Genomic DNA, 21,982 nt, shown 5'->3' on the forward strand with positions numbered 1-21,982 from the left:
AAGGAAAGAGATGAGTGACACACAGCGGCCTGGCAGTTGGTAGTTCAGCTTTAGTCAACCTCCTCATCTGAGGTGGCCCTTGGAGTCTGGGACAACCTTTCAATTGCGTTTCAAGGAATTACGTGACACTCAAGAGATAGTCTCACCCTGGGCAAATGAAGTTGAGGAATGATTTTAGGTTTAAAGAGAATTTTTTCAGTAGCTTGTTCATCGGAAATTCTAGGCTCCAAACTATGCCTGTGACTCCCTTGTTCACAGTGTCTCCTTAACTGCTAGAACAGCAACCTCCATAGAGTCAGAAGTCAGCAAATATTTTCTCAGTATTTAATGAACATATCTACAGTGCAAACATAAGGCTTCATACTATGGGTAAAGAACTTTGACATTAAAATGATATTAAAAAGAAGTCAGAATCATACTGACATGGTGTAATGAATCCAGTTGTGTGAGTATTCCATAACCCATGAATTCTTTTTGCCCCACAGGCGTGGTGGATTCCATCTCCAGGAAGCACCCGTGCTAGGCAGCCGCTCTCTCTACTTGTTTGTGTTATTTTGGTTTGCACTCAGAATTTTGTGCTAGCTAGGCAAGTGCTCTCAAAATCATCTTTCTTTCATTTGGAGGTACTGGGGTTGAAACTAGGAGTGTTGGGCTAATGTGCCCTGCCACTGGAATCATTCTACCAGCTTTGTTTTTTAATTTTAGACACAAGTACAAGGAAATATTTCATTAGTCATGTATGTATTATCATTGCAAGCATCCTTGATCTGAATATTTTTTGTTAATTTATTTTTCTGGCTTGATTTTTATTTTTAAAAATACTTTTATCTGTAAGTAGCTGCACAAAGGAGTTGCCATTCAGCAACGCAGTCTATGAATATGGTATGTCTTGATGAATGCCATGCCTTTTAAACATTCCCACCCATCCCTCCCAACCCACCCTCCTCTCGTTTGTCTTAAATTGATAGGGTATGTATTGATTTTTTTGCCATTTAAAAAAGACCTTTATGAAAAGCATGCATCTTTTTTTCTAGACAATTAAGCAAAAATTTTATTGAAGCTTACATTGTGATACAGAAATATATTTCATGGTGTGATTCTTCAAGTACACATATTTTCAGTGATGGGGTCTCATTCATTTTAGCTCATTTTATATATACATATAGGTAAAGTGTTTATATATTGGCATGTAGTTATGCCCTCATATGGATATAAACGAGTTCAGTCAGAAATATTTCCTACAAGACATCCAGTGGCCAGTGAAGTAAAAATATATTTTGTTGTGTGATGTAAATTCAGCACTACCCTCTTTAAGGCTTTAAGATATGTACCTTGCTGACTCTGTGGTATATACTTGATGTTAGAATCTAAATGTGTTTGATATATTTTAGGGCTAACAAAATTTCATGACATTAGTGTCTTCAATAATATGTCCTCAAACACAAGCTGTCTGCCACTGCTCACTTATTTCCTCTACCCAAGACTGTTAATTGCATTCTGTCCCATATAGTGTTTATTGCACCACAACATCACATACATGCAAATCTCTGTAGAAATTACAAGTCTCCCTCTTAAATTGGATGAAGCCACATTCCACTATCATTGACAGAACTTTCAGTTATCAGAACTCACTAATTTGTATAGTAATACACATTCTTGGAGTTTTAATTAACTCACAGAAGTATTTATAGGAGCAAATGTACTTCATATCCCTTATGCCAAAGGTATTTTATCCTTCCCCGATCATTCTACAGTGAAACAGTGACTCACATAGCTGGGAACAATTTGTAGGGATCCCAATAGTTAGGGATGATGACAATGTACTAAGAACCATTAATCATGCAGGCCCAGAATAAAAGTTACTCAAACTGGGTAGTAAGTTTACCTGAATAGCAGCAACAAGATGCCTCAACAAGGTTTTTTGTTTTGTTTTGCTTTTGTTGCCAGGCCTAGGGCTTGAACTCAGTGCCTGTGCACTGTCCCTAGCTTCTTTTTACTCTAGGCAAGCACTCTGCGACTTAAGCCATAGCGACACTTCTAGATTTTTCTATATATGTGGTGCTGAGGAATCGAACCCAGGGCTTCATGTATAGGAGACAAGCACTTTACCACTAGGCCATATTCCCAGGCATCAACGAGTGTTTTTGTTCCTTAGATATCAAGGTAGGAGTCAAAGGTAATGGCATAAGAGACAATTAAGATATTATAATAATTACTCCTACAATCTGCTTACATATGAGTGAAATAAAATGGGAAATTCTTTCGATAATCATGGAAGCAAATGAAAGGAATCATATAAAGCCACTACAGTCAGATCAGCGATCACAAAGCATTTGCGCCAGGCATTGTGGACTGTGTCCAGCACTTGGGAGGCTGAGGCAGGAGGATGGTGAATTTGAAGCCAGCATGGGTAAAGACTTGGTCTCAGATAAATAAATGTTTAGACACTGAAGAAAGGGGTGGGGAACTTTCCAGAACGCTCGGAGAGAGGTTGGAGGAGCGGCCGCTGCCCCAGCTGCGCACAGCTACGCGCTCCTTCCCATAGGCCCCAGCCCTGTCACCGGCTAGAAAATGGTGAAAGAAACCACTCACTATGATGTTTTGGGAGTCAAACCCAATGTCACACAGAAAGAATTGAAAAAGGCTTACAGGAAACTAGCCTTGAAGTACCACCCTGATAAGAATCCAATTGAAGGAGAAAGGTTTAAACAGATTTCTCAAGCTTACAAGGTTCTCTCTGATGCCAAGAAAAGAGAATTATATGACAAAGGAGGAGAACAGGCAATTATGGAGGGTGGAGCAAGTGGCGGTTTTGGCTCCCCCATGGCATCTTTGATATGTTTTTTGGAGGAGGAGGAAGGATGCAGAGAGTAAGGCGAGGTAAAAAATGTTGTGCATCAGCTCTCAGTTACCTTAGAAGATTTATATAATGGTGCAACAAGAAAACTGGCTCTGCAAAAGAATGTGATTTGTGACAAATGTGAAGGCCGTGGTGGTAAAAAAAAAAAAAAAAGTGGGGGGGGGGCAGTGGAGTGCTGTCCCAACTGCCGAGGTACTGCGATGCAAATACCAATTCATCAGATAGGACCTGGAATGGTTCAGCAAATTCAGTCTGTGTGCATGGAGTGCCAGGGCCATGGAGAAAGGATCAGTCCTAAAGATAGATGTAAAAGCTGCAATGGAAGGAAAATAGTTCGAGAGAAGAAGATTCTGGAAGTTCATATTGACAAAGGCATGAAAGATGGCCAGAAGATAACATTCCATGATGAAGGAGACCAAGAACCAGGATTGGAGCCTGGAGATATCATCACTGTATTAGACTAGAAGGACCATGCTGTTTTTACACAACGAGGAGAAGACCTTTTCATGTGTATGGACATACAACTGGTTGAAGCATTGTGTGGCTTCCAAAAGCCAATCTCCACTCTTGACAACCAAACCATAGTCATCACTTCTCATCCAGGTCAGATAGTCAAGCATGGAGATATCAAATGTGTGCTAAATGAAGGCATGCCAATTTATCGACGACCATATGAAAAGGGCCGCCTAATCATTGAGTTTAAGGTAAACTTTCCTGAAAACGGCTTCCTCTTTCCTGATAAACTCTCTTTGCTGGAAAAACTCCTTCCTGAGAGGAAGGAAGTAGAAGAGACTGATGAAATGGATCAGGTAGAATTTGTGGATTTTGATCCAAATCAGGAAAGACGACGCCATTATAATGGAGAAGCTTACGAGGATGATGAACAACACCCTAGAGGTGGTGTTCAGTGTCAAACCTCATAATGGAGCCAGTGAATAGCGCCCACTACTGGCATTTTAAATGCAGTAGTGATGGAGTGAAGGACTGCAATCATAAATAAGTTCACTACTTGCTACTGTTTTTTGTTGTAATATTCAACTATAGTAGTGCTTTAAAAAGTTAAATGAAGACTAAACACAAATATAAAAGCTCTGACTTTGCTCTGTATGCATGATGACTTGTGTGCAAGATGAAGTTTTAATACTTGTAAAAACTACTTTCAAAATAGTTCCTCTAGCATCTATTAAACCACATATTGTAATTGATTCAGCTGTGTACATGGACAAGCTTAAACTGTAATGCTAGGTATATGTGTTGACTTTGGTGTATGGCCTTTTGTCATTAATCTGTGGGGTTAAACCTTTGTATTTGGCTAATAATCTGAAAAAGTTAATATGTAGAGAAATGTTTGTCCAGTTAATTTGTATTAAGTGGACTCATTGTGATACCTTTGCATTTTATTGCCTCAACTATTACTTGAAGAGTGGCGTAATACATAATTTAGCGTGTGTTAACAGTGATACAGAAATTATACCTTTCTAATGAAGAGGCTTATCTTATGCTGCTTCTAAGGGCTTGCACTTCTAGAATTGCATCCCCCTCTGTGCCATCTTTTTAAATATATATGTGTGTTCGTATATAAAATATCTATATCTATATCTATCTATCTATATATATATATTATGTTGACCAGTCATAGTTAACATTCTTTTTCCCATTGGACCATCATATGCCCTTGAGTAGTGGCTTTTTCAGAGTTGGGTAGCAGAAACCATTGAAGAGACTTGTACATTGAGAAGTTGCATGTATAACATAGGAAGGTGTTCCTTAGGTGTGTTACAGGTTTACTTTAAAACATTTGCTCCAAAGTAACTGTAATTCAATGTTGGTAGTCTAGCATATTACAATGAATAGCTTTAACTGTATGTTTAAAGTCATGTTCATAAGCTTAAATCCAGATATCAGAATTTAAGCAACTTTGAAACGTATGGATGTCTCCTTAATATACTGATTACAAAGTAAAAAAAAAAGAAAGGAGTAACATTCCCCCTAATGAAATGTACTCATTCCCAGTCTTATGAAATGGTAGCCTTACCAGATGGTGGTGACTCACAGCTGTATTCCTAGCTAATCAGGAGTCTGAAATCAGAACCTCAGTTCAAAGCCAGACTGGGCAGGAAAGTCCATGCCACTCTTGCTTGTTGGTTTTGTTCTTGTTGCCAGTCTTGGGGCATTGACTTGGGGCCTGAGCACTTTTTTACTCAACGCTAGCACTATACCTCTTGAGCCAAAGCACCACTTCCGGCTTTTCTGTGTATGTGGTGCTGAGGAAACGAACCAGGGCTTCATGTACACAAGGCAAACACTTTACCACTAGGCCATAGGTACAGCCCTCCATGACACTCTTATCTGAACTCAACCACCAGAAACCTAGAGGTGGCTCTGTGGTGCAAAGCAGTAGTGAACTCGCCTTGAGAAAAAGAGCTCAGGACAGGCTCAGGTGCTGAGTAGAAGCCCCTGGACAAATAAAGGTAACCTCTCTGTGCATCACCTTTATAATAGCAATAAAAATGTTTAGTGTACCAGTTCATTGTGAACGTTTTTAACTTTTTATAACTAAAAGTTAAGTAGTTTCCTATTACACACAAGTTGTCACTGCCTAATTACAATGGAAATGGCTTTTGAAGGAAAGGTAAATTTCCACCACAACATGGTGGTGTAGAAACAAGAAATTTATATATACTCAACACAGATTTCATGTTAACTTCACGCTACAAATATGACTTCACACAATTGGATTCAATTTCATGGTATAATCTTCCCTTTCAGTAGTGCATATTGAAAAGGACATTCTAAAAATCAGAAGTACCAGAGATACATGCCTAGAATCCTACCTAGTCAGAGCGTGCGATCTGTGGTTCAAAGTTCAAAGCCAGTCAAGGGGATTAAATGACGAGAAATTTATCTCCAAGTTAACAGCCAAAAGGAAGGACTGAAGACTTGGCTTCAGAGGTAGAGCATCATTCTTGAGAAAAACATACAACCGAGAGCCTGAGGAACTGAGTTCAAGCACCAATACACAAAGACACACACACACACACACACACACACACACTCACATATACTGAAAGTGAGAGTCTTAATGATATATAATTAAGAAATTTCTGCTAAAACTACACCTGAGTGAAGACTAGAAAGGATAAATAATAAACAAGAAGAGCAAGCGGTGGGTAGCTCCGTGGCAGAATGTTTGTCTTGTGTGACCAGTATTCCTGAGTTTAAACACTATCACATCACAAATAATAAGAGAAAAAGCTAGTCAATAGCGACTAAGTTTTTCTTTGATAAATGTAACTAATCATTACATTTCCACCCCCATTTGACCCAAAGAAATGTTAATAACGGGGTGCTTTATTATGCATGTCCTATTTTACACAGCTAAAGGCGTTTACAAAATCCTATGCTCCCCTGTGGGAGACAGATGGTAGAACTGGCTTACCGGAAGGTGGCTGGGGTCTCCTTGTGACACAGGGAAATCCTGGGGTAGCAGGAGAGGCTCGCTTTTGGCACAGCTCTCCTGGCTGAGGAGCGTGTCCGCATAGTTGGGCTGCGGGAAGATCAGGTGGCTCTTCCCCGAGTCCGCGGTGAGCGACACCTCATGGGAATAGGTCTGCAGGAAAGCGTGCACCCCATCCACACCCACCAAGTGTGAAGCAGGTAGACCTGCCAGCCCACTGTGTGCTGTCGGAGACGGACGGCTCGTGTGCCAGCGTCTCAGCCTCAGGGCCAGCAGCACGATGACAGAAGCCAGAAAGACACAGGAGACCACGGCCACTGCCACCACTAAGTACAGCGTGAGGTCAGAGTCCTCTGTGTCAGGGGCAGTGTGGACGCTGCTCAGATCTGCCAGGACCTCTGGGATGCTGTCGGCCACGGCGATGGTGAGCGTGACGGTGGCCGAGAGGGGCGGCTGGCCGTGGTCCTGCACCGCCACCACGAGGCTCTGCTTGAGCGCGTCTCTGTCCAGCAGGGCCCGCGCCGTGCGCACCTCACCCGTGTGCAGCCCCACCGTGAAGAGCCCCGGCTCGCTGGCCTTGAGCAGGCGGTAGGACAGCCAGGCATTCTGTCCTGAGTCTTTGTCCACGGCCACCACCTTGGTCACCAGGTATCCCGGTTCTGCAGAGCGAGGCGTCAGCTCCACGCCTGTGGAACCATCCGTGGGGAGGGTGGGGTAGAGAATCTCAGGTGCGTTATCATTCTGGTCCAGCACGAACAGGCTCAGGGACACGTTGCTGCTGAGGGGTGGCTGTCCACCATCGCTGGCGATCACAAGCAGCCGCAAGTCTTGGAACTGCTCGTAATCAAAGGAACGAAGAGCATACAGGACACCCGTGTTGGAGTTGATGGAGATGTAGGAGGACAGAGGCGCTCCCTGGATGGTGTCCTCGGTGAGAAAGTAGGTTACTTGGGCATTCTCCCCGCTGTCAGGGTCCTGGGCTGTCATGCTTAAGATGGACGCTCCTCTCGGGTTATTTTCTGGAATGTATGCAGAGTAGGAGGCGTGAGTGAAGGTGGGTGGGTTGTCATTGATGTCTGTCACCTGCAATGCAATATGCATCTCTGTAGACAGGGGAGGTATTCCCTGGTCAGTGGCAGTTAGCAGGATGTCATATTCTGAGACTTCTTCTCTGTCCAGAGTTCTGTGGGTCAACAACTTGTAATAATTTCCATAGGTCTTTTCCAGTCTAAATGGAAGATGATCTGGAATGGAACATGTGACGAGGCCATTCTCTCCGGAGTCACTGTCATGAACGTTGAAAAGAGCAATGACTGCTCCTGGGGAAGAAGGCTCTTGGATAGCGCTGGTGAGGGAGGTAACTGTGACTTCTGGAGCGTTGTCGTTCACATCCACGACTGTCACGAGCACCTTGCTTCGGGCTCTAAGGCCAGGTCCATCATGGGCTTCTACATCGAAATGGTAGAATCCATTCTCCTCATAATCCAGATCTCCTAATATTGTGATGATCCCACTGATAGAATCCAACTGGAACAGCTGGGATATTTTGTCACGGTCATTCCGGAAGGAATATGTGACTTCTCCATTGGTCCCCTCATCCGGATCGGTGGCTTTGATGGTGAGCAGCTGTGTGCCCACGGGCAAATTCTCCCGCACACTGACGTGGTACTCTGGCTGGGTGAATGCGGGAGCGTTATCGTTGCTGTCCAGGAGTGTGATGTGAATCCTGGCAGTGCCGGAGCGCACGGGGTCACCTCCATCGTAGGCAGTGAGAACCAGGTGGTGAACTGGCTCTTCCTCACGGTCTAGGGCGCGTTCCAGCACCAACTCCAGATACTGCACCCCATCAGGGCCTCTCTGCACGTCCAGGGAGAAGTGAGCATTGGAGCTGAGCTGGTAACCCTGCAGAGAATTCAGCCCTATGTCCGGATCGAAAGCTTCAGGGAGCGGAAATCTCGTCCCAGGAATTTCACTTTCAGCAACTTTTATTTCCCTCTGCTCGGCTGCAAAGCTGGGCGCATTGTCATTCACATCGGTTATTTCCACCTCGATTCCCACAATGCTCACCTTGTCCTCTAGGAGGATCTCCAAGTGTGCCACACACTGGGCAGATGTGTGGCAGAGCTGCTCGCGGTCGATCCTGCCCGCGGTGACCAGGCCGCCGCCCCGCGGGCTCAGCGCGAAGAGCTGAGCCTTCCCTCTGGACACGATGCGCACGCCGCGCTCCGCCAGCTCCCGCGGCTCCAGCCCCAGGTCCCGGGCCAGGTCGCCCACGGCAGAGCCTTCTTCCAGCTCCTCCCGCACCGTGTAGCGGATCTGCTGGGCCCGCACTTCCCACAGGGCTCCCAGCACAAAGCACATCCACACCAGTCGCCTGCAGTCTGATGGAGAAGCAGCCGCCATGACAGCCCCGCTGCGCGACAGCCTGACCTTGGCGGCTCCCGCTGGAGGCCGAGGAGCCCTGGGTCCTGGTCTTCCCAGGGCCGATGCCTTCGCGGTGGAACGCTGAGCAATCGCGGGTCCCAGATGAAGCTTTGCAAGCGCCCGGAACCAGGGCTGTGTGCGCGGAAATCTCCTTCTGACTGAAGGTCTGGTTGTTTTTCCCCGCGTGGTGAACAGCGACACCCAGAGCCCTAAACTGTTATTGCAACCCCTTCTTGAAAATGAAGAGTGCAAAACTGTATGCTGTTTCCATTCCCAATCTCATTTCTTCAGAGGAGAATAAATAAGAAATTCCTGTTGTTTAATTTGCAAATAAAGTATCCACACCTTCTTTTGTTATAAGCTAAGTTGTTTTCTCAGAGATTTCCCATGGTGCTTTGAGGAAAGAATGTTCTATAAGTTTTCAAAAGGTTTTTGTAAGTATTCATCCAAAGCCCAGTTTCAGTAAAGTATATTTCTTGCTGAGACCAGGGCTGGATTTAAGGGCATAGGAAATAGAGGAGTAACAGACAACGCCCTGGTAGTTGGAAGTTCAGCTTTTGTCATCCTCCTCACCTGAGGTGATCCTTGAGTCTGGGACAACCTTTCAATACCTTTGGAAGGTATTACCTGACACTCAGGAGATAGTCTCACCCTGTGCAAATGAGGTTGACAAATGATTTTAGCTGGAATAGAGAGTTTTCTCCCTAGCTTCTACATCATAAATTCTAGGCTCCAAAGAACACCTGTGTCTCTCTTGTTCACAGTGTCTCCTTAACTGCTAGAACAGAAACCTCCATAGAGTCAGAACTCAGCAAATACTGTTTTCAGTATTTAATGAACAAATTAATGGTTCAAATGCAAAGCTTCCAAGTATGGATAAAGAACTTTGACATTAAAATGATATCAATTAGAAGTCAGAATCATACTGACACACTGTAAAGAATCCAGTGGTCTTATTGTACCATGACCAATGCATTGTTTTTGCCATCATTTCTAAATTTCACTTTAATGTTGTTTACTTTTTGGTGTTACTTTGGTTTGCACTCAGTGTTTTGTGCTACCTAGGCAAGTGCTCTGGAGATCATCTTTCTTTCTTTTGGAGAACTGGAGTTTAAACTAGGAGTGTTGAGCTCATGTGCCCTGCCACTTGAATCATTCTACCAGCTCCTTTTCAATATTAGAAACAAGTACAAGTAAATATTTCATTACTCATGCATGTATTATCATAGCAAGCTTCCTTGATCTGAATATGTTTTGTTAATTTATTTTTCTGGTTTGGTTTCTATTTTGAAAAATATTTATATCTGTAAGTACCTGTACAAAGGAGTTTCCATTCAGCATCTCAGTCTATGAATATGGTATGTCTTCATGGATGCCAGGCCTGTTGAACATTCTCACCCATCCCTCCCAACCCACCCTCTTCTCACATGTCTTAACTTGAAAGGGCATGTATTGATTTCTTTTTGCATGTAACAAAGCCCTTTATGAATACCATGCATCTTTTTTTCTAGACAATCGAGCAATTTTTTTTATTGAAGCTTACATTTTGGTACAGAAATATATTTCATGTTGTGCTCCTTCAAGCTTTCTGCAGTACACACATTTTCAGTCATGGGGACTTATGTATTTTAGCTCATTTCATATATGCATATAGTAAAGTGTTTATATCTGCATGTAGTTATTCTGTCATATGGATGTAAACAAGTTGAGTCAGAAATATTTCCTACAAGACATCCAGTGGTCAGTGAAGTGAAAATATACTATCCTGTGTCATGTAAATTCTGCACTGCCCTCTTTAAGGCTTTAAGTTATGTACCTGGCCAAATCTGTAATATATTCTTAAGTGTGATTTACACATTTTAGGGCTAACAAAATTTCATGATTTTACTATCTTCAGTAATACCTCCTCAGGTATAAACTGTCTACCATTGCCCACTTGTTATTCCCTCTACCCTAGACTGCTAATTGCATTCCATCCCAAACAGTATTTATTGCACTACAACATCGCATACATGCAAATCTCTGTAGAAATTACAAGTCTCCCTCTTAAATTGGATGAAGACACATTCCACTATCATTGCCAACAGTTTCAGTTATCAGAACTCACTAAGTTGTATTGTTATACACATTTCTGGAGTTTTGATTAACACTCAGAAGTATTTGCACGAATAATGTATCTCACATCCCTTATGCACAAAATATTTTATCCTTTCCTGATCATTCACACAGTGACACGCAGAGCTGGAAGGAATTTGTAGGGATCCCAATAGATAGGGATGATGACAATGTACTGAGAAACATTAATCATGCAGGCCCAGAATCCATGTTACTCAACCTAGGTAGGAAGTTTACCTGAAGAACATAAAAAAGAAGCATCGAGAAGTTATTTGTTCCTTAGAAGTCAAGGTATGAATCAAGGATAATACCAAGATGGACAATTAACAAATTATTATAAATACTCCTACATTCTGCTTACATGTGAGTGAAATAAAATGGGAAATACTTTTGATAATCATGGAAGCAAATGAAAGGAATCATACAAAGTCACTGTGGTCAGATCAGCAATAACAAAGCATTTGAGCCAGGCATGTAGACTGTGTCCAGTACTTGAGAGGCCAAGGCAGGAGGATGTGGAATTTGAATTCAGCACGGGTTAAGACTTGGTCTCAAAAACAGAAATGTTTAGACACTGAAGGAAGGGGTGACATTTCCCCCAAAGAAATGTACTCATTCCCTGTCTTATGAAATGGTAGCCTTACTAAGTGGTGGTGACTCACATCTGTATTCCTAGCTACTCAAGAGACTGAAATCTGAGGATCTCAGTCCAAAGCCAGACTGGGCAGGAAAGTCCATGACACTCTTGTTTGGGTTGTTTTTGTTGCCTGTTCCGGGGCACTGACTCAGGGCCTGAGCACTGTCCCTGGCTTCGTTTTGCTCAAGGCTAGCACTCTACCTCTTAGGCCAAAACACCTCTTCCGCTTTTCTGTGTATATGGTGCTAAGGAATCTAACCCAGGGCTTCATTTATATAAGACGAACACATTACTGCGAGGCCATATTCCCAGCCCTACCTGACATTCTTATCTTCACTCAACCACCAAAAACATAGAGGCGCCTCAGGGGTCTAAAGCAGTAGAATACTCACCTTGAGCAAAAGAGCTCAGGACAGTGCCTAGGCCCTGAGTTCAAGCCCCAGGACAAATAAAGTTAACCTCTCTGTGCATCACCTTTTTTTTTTTGCCAGTCCTGGGGCTTGGAGTCAGGGCCTGAGCACTGTCCCTGCCTTCTTTTTGCTCAAGGCTAGCACTCTGCCACTTGAGCCACAGCGCCACTTCTGGCCATTTTCTGTATATGTGGTGCTGGGGAATTGAACCCAGGGCCTCATGTATACGAGGCAAGCACTCTTGCCACTAGGCCATATCCCCAGCCCTCTGTGCATCACCTTTATAATAACAACAAAAATGTTTAAAGTATATCAGGTCATTGTGAAAATATATAAATTTTTAAACTTAAAAGTTGAATAGTTCCCCATTACCCACAAAATGTCATTACCTAGTTATAATGGAAATGCCTTTTGAAGGAAAGAAATGTAAATTTCCACACAACATGGTGCTGTAAAACAAGAAATTTATATGTACTCAACACAGATTACATATTAACTTCATGGAAAATAATGCTACAACTATGATTTCACACAAATGGCTTCTATTTCATGGTATAATTTCCCTTTCAGTAGTACATATTGAAACGGGCATTTTAAAAATGAGTAGTACCAGAAATACATTCCAAGAATCCTACCTAGTCAGAGAGTATGATCTGCAGATCAAAGTTCAAAGCTAGCAAAGGGGATTATCAACAAGACACTTATCTCCAATTTTTCAGCCAAAAGAAAGGACTGAACACTTGGCTAAAGAGCTAGAGCATCATCCTTGAGGAAAACATACAAGCAAGAGGCTGAGGCCCTGAGTTCAAGCCCCAGTACACACACATGCACACACACACACATACACACACACAAACAAACACTTGCTCTCAAAGGGAGAGACTTTAAGATGTATAATTAAGAAAATTCTACTAAAACTACAAATGAATGAAGACTAGAAAGGATAAATAAACAAGAAGATTCAGGAGTAGGTAGCTCCGGGGTAGAATGTTTGTCTTGTATGCCTAGTATTCCTCAGTTTAAACACTATCACAATACAAAAAAAATAGAAAAACCTAGTCATTATCAACTAAGTTTTTGTTTGGTAGATGTTACTAATCATTATTTTTCCATACCCCTTTGACGAAATGGAATGTTAATAAAGGGGTGCTTTACTTTGCATGTCCTATCTTACACAACTAAAGGCATTCACAGGATCCTATGCTCCCCAGAGTGAGACAGATGGTAGAACTGGCTTACCGGAGGGTGGCTGGGGTCTCCTTCTGACACAGGGAAATCCTGGGGTAGCAGGAGAGGCTCGCTTTTGGCACAGCTCTCCTGGCTGAGGAGCGTGTCCGCATAGTTGGGCTGCGGGAAGATCAGGTGGCTCTTCCCCGAGTCCGCGGTGAGCGACACCTCATGGGAATAGGTCTGCAGGAAAGCGTGCACCCCATCCACACCCACCAAGTGTGAAGCAGGTAGACCTGCCAGCCCACTGTGTGCTGTCGGAGGTGGACGGCGTGTGTGCCAGCGTCTCAGCCTCAGGGCCAGCAGCACGATGACAAAAGCCAGAAAGACACAGGAGACCACGGCCACCGCCACCACTAAGTACAGCGTGAGGTCGGAGTCCCCTGTGTCAGGGGCAGTGTGGACGCTGCTCAAATCTGCCAGGACCTCCGGGATGCTGTCAGCCACGGCGATGGTGAGCGTGACGGTGGCCGAGAGGGGCGGCTGGCCGTGGTCCTGCACCGCCACCACGAGGCTCTGCTTGAGCGCGTCTCTGTCCAGCAGGGCCCGCGCCGTGCGCACCTCACCCGTGTGCAGCCCCACCGTGAAGAGCCCCGGCTCGCTGGCCTTGAGCAGGCGGTAGGACAGCCAGGCGTTCTGCCCTGAGTCCCTGTCCACGGCCACCACCTTGGTCACCAGGTATCCCGGCTCTGCGGAGCGAGGTGTCAGCTCCACGCCCGTGGAACCATCCGTGGGGAGGGTGGGGTAGAGGATCTCAGGTGCGTTATCATTCTGGTCCAGCACGAACAGACTCAGGGACACGTTGCTGCTGAGGGGTGGCTGTCCACCGTCGCTGGCGATCACAAGCAGCCGCAAGTCTTGGAACTGCTCGTAATCAAAGGAACGAAGAGCATACAGGACTCCCGTGTTGGAGTTGATGGAGATGAAGGAGGACAGAGGCATTCCCTGGATGGTGTCCTCTGTGAGAGAATAGGTTACTTGAGCGTTCTCCCCGCTGTCAGGGTCTTGGGCTGTCATTCCCAAGATCGATGCTCCTCTCGGGTTATTTTCTGGAATGTAGGCAGAGTAGGAGGCTTGAGTGAAGGTGGGTGGGTTGTCATTGATGTCTGTCACCTGCAATGCAATATGCATCTCTGTAGACAGGGGAGGTGTTCCCTGGTCAGTGGCAGTTAGCAGGATGTCATATTCTGAGACTTCCTCTCTGTCCAGAGTTCTGTGTGTCAATAACCGGTAATAATTTCCATAGGTCTTTTCCAGTCTAAATGGAAGATGATCTGGAATCGAACATGTGACGAGGCCATTCTCTCCGGAGTCACTGTCATGAACGTTGAAAAGAGCAATGACTTCTCCTGGGGAAGAAGGCTCTTGGATGGAGCTGGTGAGCGAGGTAACTGTGACTTCTGGAGCATTGTCGTTTACATCCACAACTGTCACCAGCACCTTACTTCGGGCCCGAAGGCCAGGACCATCACGGGCTTCTACATCGATATCATAAAATCCATTCTCCTCAAAATCCAGATCTCCTAATATTGTGATGACCCCACTGACAGAATCCAACTGGAACAACTGGGATATCTTGTCTCTGGCTTTCCGGAAGGAATATGTCACTTCTCCATTGGTCCCCTCATCAGGATCGGTGGCTTTGATGGTGAGAAGCTGGGTGCCCACGGGCAAATTCTCCCGCACACTGACGTGGTACTCTGGCTGGGTGAACGCGGGAGCGTTATCATTGATGTCCAGTAGTGTAATGTGGATCCTGGCAGTGCCCGAGCGAACGGGGTCGCCTCCATCGTAGGCAGTGAGAACCAGGTGGTGAACTGGCTCTTCCTCACGGTCTAGGGCGCGTTCTAGCACCAGCTCTGGGTACTGGACCCCATCAGGTCCTCTCTGCACGTCCAGGGAGACGTGAGCATTGGAGCTGAGCTGGTAACCCTGCAGAGAATTCAGCCCTATGTCCGGATCGAAAGCTTCAGGGAGCGGAAATCTCGTCCCAGGAACTTCATATTCAGCAACTTGTATTTCCCACTGCTCTGTTGCAAAGCTGGGCGCATTGTCATTCACATCGGTTATTTCCACCTCGATTCCCACAATGCTCACCTTGTCCTCTAGGAGGATCTCCAAGTGTGCCACACACTGGGCAGATGTGTGGCAGAGCTGCTCGCGGTCGATCCTGCCCGCGGTGACCAGGCCGCCGCCCCGCGGGCTCAGCGCGAAGAGCTGCGCCTTCCCTCTGGACATGATGCGCACGCCGCGCTCCGCCAGCTCCCGCGGCTCCAGCCCCAGGTCCCGGGCCAGGTCGCCCACGGCAGAGCCTTCTTCCAGCTCCTCCCGCACCGTGTAGCGGATCTGCTGGGCCCGCACTTCCCACAGGGCTCCCAGCACAAAGCACATCCACACCAGTCGCCTGCAGTCTGATGGAGAAGCAGCCGCCATGACAGCCCCGCTGCGCGACAGCCTGACCTTGGCGGCTCCTGCTGGAGGCCGAGGAGCCCTGGGTCCTGGTCTTCCCAGGGACGATGCGTTCGCGGTGGAACGCTGAGCAATCGCGGGTCCCAGATGAAGCTTTGCAAGCGCCCGGAACCAGGGCTGTGCGCTGCGGAAATCTCCTTCTGACTGAAGGTCTGGTTGTTTTTCCCCCGCGTGGTGAACAGCGACACTCAGAGCCCTAAATTGTTATTGCAACCCCTTCTTGAAAATGAAGAGTGCAAAACTTTATACTGTTTCCATTCCCAATCTCATTTCTTCGGAGGAGAATAAATAACAAATTCCTGTTGCTTAATTTGCAAAGAAAGGATCCGCACATTCCTTTGTTATAACTAAGTTGTTTTGTCAGCGATGTTACATCGGGTTTTGAGTAAAGAATATTTTCTAACTTTTGAAAATGTTTTTTTACATTATTCATTCTCAAAGCCCATTTTCAGCATACTATATTTCTTCCTGAGACTAGGATTGGATTGAAGGGCAAAGGAAAGAGATGAGTGACACACAGCGGCCTGGCAGTTGGTAGTTCAGCTTTAGTCAACCTCCTCATCTGAGGTGGCCCTTGGAGTCTGGGACAACCTTTCAATTGCTTTTCAAGGAATTACGTGACACTCAAGAGATAGTCTCACCCTGTGCAAATGAAGTTGAGGAATGATTTTAGGTTTAAAGAGAATTTTTTCAGTAGCTTGTTCATCGGAAATTCTAGGCTCCAAACTATGCCTGTGACTCTCTTGTTCACAGTGTCTCCTTAACTGCTAGAACAGCAACCTCCATAGAGTCAGAAGTCAGCAAATATTTTCTCAGTATTTAATGAACATATCTACAGTGCAAACATAAGGCTTCATACTATGGGTAAAGAACTTTGACATTAAAATGATATTAAAAAGAAGTCAGAATCATACTGACATGGTGTAATGAATCCAGTTGTGTGAGTATTCCATAACCCATGAATTCTTTTTGCCCCACAGGCGTGGTGGATTCCATCTCCAGGAAGCACCCGTGCTAGGCAGCCGCTCTCTCTACTTGTTTGTGTTATTTTGGTTTGCACTCAGAATTTTGTGCTAGCTAGGCAAGTGCTCTCAAAATCATATTTCTTTCATTTGGAGGTACTGGGGTTGAAACTAGGAGTGTTGGGCTAATGTGCCCTGCCACTGGAATCATTCTACCAGCTTTGTTTTTTAATTTTAGACACAAGTACAAGGAAATATTTCATTAGTCATGTATGTATTATCATTGCAAGCATCCTTGATCTGAATATTTTTTGTTAATTTATTTTTCTGGCTTGATTTTTATTTTTAAAAATACTTTTATCTGTAAGTAGCTGCACAAAGGAGTTGCCATTCAGCAACGCAGTCTATGAATATGGTATGTCTTGATGAATGCCATGCCTTTTAAACATTCCCACCCATCCCTCCCAACCCACCCTCCTCTCGTTTGTCTTAAATTGATAGGGTATGTATTGATTTTTTTTTTTTGCCATTTAAAAAAGACCTTTATGAAAAGCATGCATCTTTTATTCTAGACAATTAAGCAAAAATTTTATTGAAGCTTACATTGTGATACAGAAATATATTTCATGGTGTGCTTCTTCAAGCACACATATTTTCAGTGATGGGGTCTCATTCATTTTAGCTCATTTTATATATACATATAGGTAAAGTGTTTATATATTGGCATGTAGTTATGCCCTCATATGGATATAAACGAGTTCAGTCAGAAATATTTCCTACAAGACATCCAGTGGCCAGTGAAGTAAAAATATATTTTGTTGTGTGATGTAAATTCAGCACTACCCTCTTTAAGGCTTTAAGATATGTACCTTGCTGACTCTGTGGTATATACTTGATGGTAGAATCTAAATGTGTTTGATATATTTTAGGGCTAACAAAATTTCATGACATTAGTGTCTTCAATAATATGTCCTCAAACACAAGCTGTCTGCCACTGCTCACTTATTTCCTCTACCCAAGACTGTTAATTGCATTCTGTCCCATATAGTGTTTATTGCACCACAACATCGCATACATGCAAATCTCTGTAGAAATTACAAGTCTCCCTCTTAAATTGGATGAAGCCACATTCCACTATCATTGACAGAACTTTCAGTTATCAGAACTCACTAATTTGTATAGTAATACACATTCTTGGAGTTTTAATTAACTCACAGAAGTATTTATAGGAGCAAATGTACTTCATATCCCTTATGCCAAAGGTATTTTATCCTTCCCCGATCATTCTACAGTGAAACAGTGACTCACATAGCTGGGAACAATTTGTAGGGATCCCAATAGTTAGGGATGATGACAATGTACTAAGAACCATTAATCATGCAGGCCCAGAATAAAAGTTACTCAAACTGGGTAGTAAGTTTACCTGAATAGCAGCAACAAGATGCCTCAACAAGGTTTTTTGTTTTGTTCTGCTTTTGTTGCCAGGCCTAGGGCTTGAACTCAGTGCCTGTGCACTGTCCCTAGCTTCTTTTTGCTCTAGGCAAGCACTCTGTGACTTAAGCCATAGCGACACTTCTAGATTTTTCTATATATGTGGTGCTGAGGAATCGAACCCAGGGCTTCATGTATAGGAGACAAGCACTTTACCACTAGGCCATATTCCCAGGCATCAACGAGTGTTTTTGTTCCTTAGATATCAAGGTAGGAGTCAAAGGTAATGGCATAAGAGACAATTAAGATATTATAATAATTACTCCTACAATCTGCTTACATATGAGTGAAATAAAATGGGAAATTCTTTCGATAATCATGGAAGCAAATGAATGGAATCATATAAAGCCACTACAGTCAGATCAGCAATCACAAAGCATTTGCGCCAGGCATTGTGGACTGTGTCCAGCACTTGGGAGGCTGAGGCAGGAGGATGGTGAATTTGAAGCCAGCATGGGTAAAGACTTGGTCTCAGATAAATAAATGTTTAGACACTGAAGAAAGGGGTGGGGAACTTTCCAGAACGCTCGGAGAGAGGTTGGAGGAGCGGCCGCTGCCCCAGCTGCGCACAGCTACGCGCTCCTTCCCGCTTCTTCATAGGCCCCAGCCCTGTCACTGGCTAGAAAATGGTGAAAGAAACCACTCACTATGATGTTTTGGGAGTCAAACCCAATGTCACACAGAAAGAATTGAAAAAGGCTTACAGGAAACTAGCCTTGAAGTACCACCCTGATAAGAATCCAATTGAAGGAGAAAGGTTTAAACAGATTTCTCAAGCTTACAAGGTTCTCTCTGATGCCAAGAAAAGAGAATTATATGACAAAGGAGGAGAACAGGCAATTATGGAGGGTGGAGCAAGTGGCGGTTTTGGCTCCCCCATGGACATCTTTGATATGTTTTTTGGAGGAGGAGGAAGGATGCAGAGAAAAAGGCGAGGTAAAAATGTTGTGCATCAGCTCTCAGTTACCTTAGAAGATTTATATAATGGTGCAACAAGAAAACTGGCTCTGCAAAAGAATGTGATTTGTGACAAATGTGAAGGCCGTGGTGGTAAAAAAAAAAAAAAAGTGGGGGGGGGGGCAGTGGAGTGCTGTCCCAACTGCTGAGGTACTGCGATGCAAATACCAATTCATCAGATAGGACCTGGAATGGTTCAGCAAATTCAGTCTGTGTGCATGGAGTGCCAGGGCCATGGAGAAAGGATCAGTCCTAAAGATAGATGTAAAAGCTGCAATGGAAGGAAAATAGTTCGAGAGAAGAAGATTCTGGAAGTTCATATTGACAAAGGCATGAAAGATGGCCAGAAGATAACATTCCATGATGAAGGAGACCAAGAACCAGGATTGGAGCCTGGAGATATCATCACTGTATTAGACTAGAAGGACCATGCTGTTTTTACACAACGAGGAGAAGACCTTTTCATGTGTATGGACATACAACTGGTTGAAGCATTGTGTGGCTTCCAAAAGCCAATCTCCACTCTTGACAACCAAACCATAGTCATCACTTCTCATCCAGGTCAGATAGTCAAGCATGGAGATATCAAATGTGTGCTAAATGAAGGCATGCCAATTTATCGACGACCATATGAAAAGGGCCGCCTAATCATTGAGTTTAAGGTAAACTTTCCTGAAAACGGCTTCCTCTCTCCTGATAAACTCTCTTTGCTGGAAAAACTCCTTCCTGAGAGGAAGGAAGTAGAAGAGACTGATGAAATGGATCAGGTAGAACTTGTGGATTTTGATCCAAATCAGGAAAGACGACGCCATTATAATGGAGAAGCTTACGAGGATGATGAACAACACCCTAGAGGTGGTGTTCAGTGTCAAACCTCATAATGGAGCCAGTGAATAGCGCCCACTACTGGCATTTTAAATGCAGTAGTGATGGAGTGAAGGACTGCAATCATAAATAAGTTCACTACTTGCTACTGTTTTTTGTTGTAATATTCAACTATAGTAGTGCTTTAAAAAGTTAAATGAAGACTAAACACAAATATAAAAGCTCTGACTTTGCTCTGTATGCATGATGACTTGTGTGCAAGATGAAGTTTTAATACTTGTAAAAACTACTTTCAAAATAGTTCCTCTAGCATCTATTAAACCACATATTGTAATTGATTCAGCTGTGTACATGGACAAGCTTAAACTGTAATGCTAGGTATATGTGTTGACTTTGGTGTATGGCCTTTTGTCATTAATCTGTGGGGTTAAACCTTTGTATTTGGCTAATAATCTGAAAAAGTTAATATGTAGAGAAATGTTTGTCCAGTTAATTTGTATTAAGTGGACTCATTGTGATACCTTTGCATTTTATTGCCTCAACTATTACTTGAAGAGTGGCGTAATACATAATTTAGCGTGTGTTAACAGTGATACAGAAATTATACCTTTCTAATGAAGAGGCTTATCTTATGCTGCTTCTAAGGGCTTGCACTTCTAGAATTGCATCCCCCTCTGTGCCATCTTTTTAAATATATATGTGTGTTCGTATATAAAATATCTATATCTATATCTATCTATCTATCTATCTATATATTATGTTGACCAGTCATAGTTAACATTCTTTTTCCCATTGGACCATCATATGCCCTTGAGTAGTGGCTTTTTCAGAGTTGGGTAGCAGAAACCATTGAAGAGACTTGTACATTGAGAAGTTGCATGTATAACATAGGAAGGTGTTCCTTAGGTGTGTTACAGGTTTACTTTAAAACATTTGCTCCAAAGTAACTGTAATTCAATGTTGGTAGTCTAGCATATTACAATGAATAGCTTTAACTGTATGTTTAAAGTCATGTTCATAAGCTTAAATCCAGATATCAGAATTTAGGCAACTATTGAAACGTATGGATGTCTCCTTAATATACTGATTACAAAGTAAAAAAAAAAGAAAGGAGTAACATTCCCCCTAATGAAATGTACTCATTCCCAGTCTTATGAAATGGTAGCCTTACCAGATGGTGGTGACTCACAGCTGTATTCCTAGCTAATCAGGAGTCTGAAATCAGAACCTCAGTTCAAAGCCAGACTGGGCAGGAAAGTCCATGACACTCTTGCTTGTTGGTTTTGTTCTTGTTGCCAGTCTTGGGGCATTGACTCGGGGCCTGAGCACTTTTTTACTCAACGCTAGCACTATACCTCTTGAGCCAAAGCACCACTTCCGGCTTTTCTGTGTATGTGGTGCTGAGGGATCGAACCAGGGCTTCATGTACACAAGGCAAACACTTTACCACTAGGCCATAGGTACAGCCCTCCATGACACTCTTATCTGAACTCAACCACCAGAAACCTAGAGGTGGCTCTGTGGTGCAAAGCAGTAGTGAACTCGCCTTGAGAAAAAGAGCTCAGGACAGGCTCAGGTGCTGAGTAGAAGCCCCTGGACAAATAAAGGTAACCTCTCTGTGCATCACCTTTATAATAGCAATAAAAATGTTTAGTGTACCAGTTCATTGTGAAAGTTTTTAACTTTTTATAACTAAAAGTTAAGTAGTTTCCTATTACACACAAGTTGTCACTGCCTAATTACAATGGAAATGGCTTTTGAAGGAAAGGTAAATTTCCACCACAACATGGTGGTGTAGAAACAAGAAATTTATATATACTCAACAGAGATTTCATGTTAACTTCATGGAAAATAACGCTACAAATATGACTTCACACAATTGGCTTCAATTTCATGGTATAATCTTCCCTTTCAGTAGTGCATATTGAAAAGGACATTCTAAAAATCAGAAGTACCAGAGATACATGCCTAGAATCCTACCTAGTCAGAGCATGCGATCTGTGGTTCAAAGTTCAAAGCCAGTCAAGGGATTAAATGACGAGAAATTTATCTCCAAGTTAACAGCCAAAAGGAAGGACTGAACACTTGGCTTCAGAGGTAGAGCATCATTCTTGAGAAAAGCATACAACCAAGAGCCTGAGGAACTGA

General features: G+C 43.6%; 4 protein-coding genes and 1 pseudogene across 4 annotated transcripts in view; 2 read left to right on the forward strand and 3 right to left on the reverse strand.

Moving 5' to 3' along the window:
• Positions 1-21,982, reverse strand: part of LOC125339773 (protocadherin gamma-C4) — a 365,900-nt gene that overhangs the window by 283,844 nt on the left and 60,074 nt on the right. The window lies entirely within an intron of this gene.
• LOC125339790 lies at positions 2,572-3,952 on the forward strand (annotated as a pseudogene).
• LOC125340149 (protocadherin gamma-A4-like) lies at positions 6,249-8,757 on the reverse strand. Its single transcript, XM_048331602.1, has one exon. The coding sequence runs from the start codon at positions 8,718-8,720 to the stop codon at positions 6,249-6,251; it is 2,472 nt and encodes an 823-aa protein (XP_048187559.1). The 5' UTR covers positions 8,721-8,757.
• Positions 13,092-15,574, reverse strand: LOC125340150 (protocadherin gamma-A4-like). The gene has a single exon (XM_048331603.1). The coding sequence runs from the start codon at positions 15,561-15,563 to the stop codon at positions 13,092-13,094; it is 2,472 nt and encodes an 823-aa protein (XP_048187560.1). The 5' UTR covers positions 15,564-15,574.
• Positions 18,679-20,059, forward strand: LOC125339789 (dnaJ homolog subfamily A member 1-like). The gene is made up of 2 exons (XM_048331047.1): positions 18,679-18,988; positions 19,571-20,059. The coding sequence occupies exons 1-2, from the start codon at positions 18,679-18,681 to the stop codon at positions 19,888-19,890; spliced, it is 630 nt and encodes a 209-aa protein (XP_048187004.1). The 3' UTR covers positions 19,891-20,059.

This window comes from Perognathus longimembris, chromosome 22, assembly GCF_023159225.1.
Source record: "Perognathus longimembris pacificus isolate PPM17 chromosome 22, ASM2315922v1, whole genome shotgun sequence".
Taxonomy (NCBI): domain Eukaryota; kingdom Metazoa; phylum Chordata; class Mammalia; order Rodentia; family Heteromyidae; genus Perognathus; species Perognathus longimembris.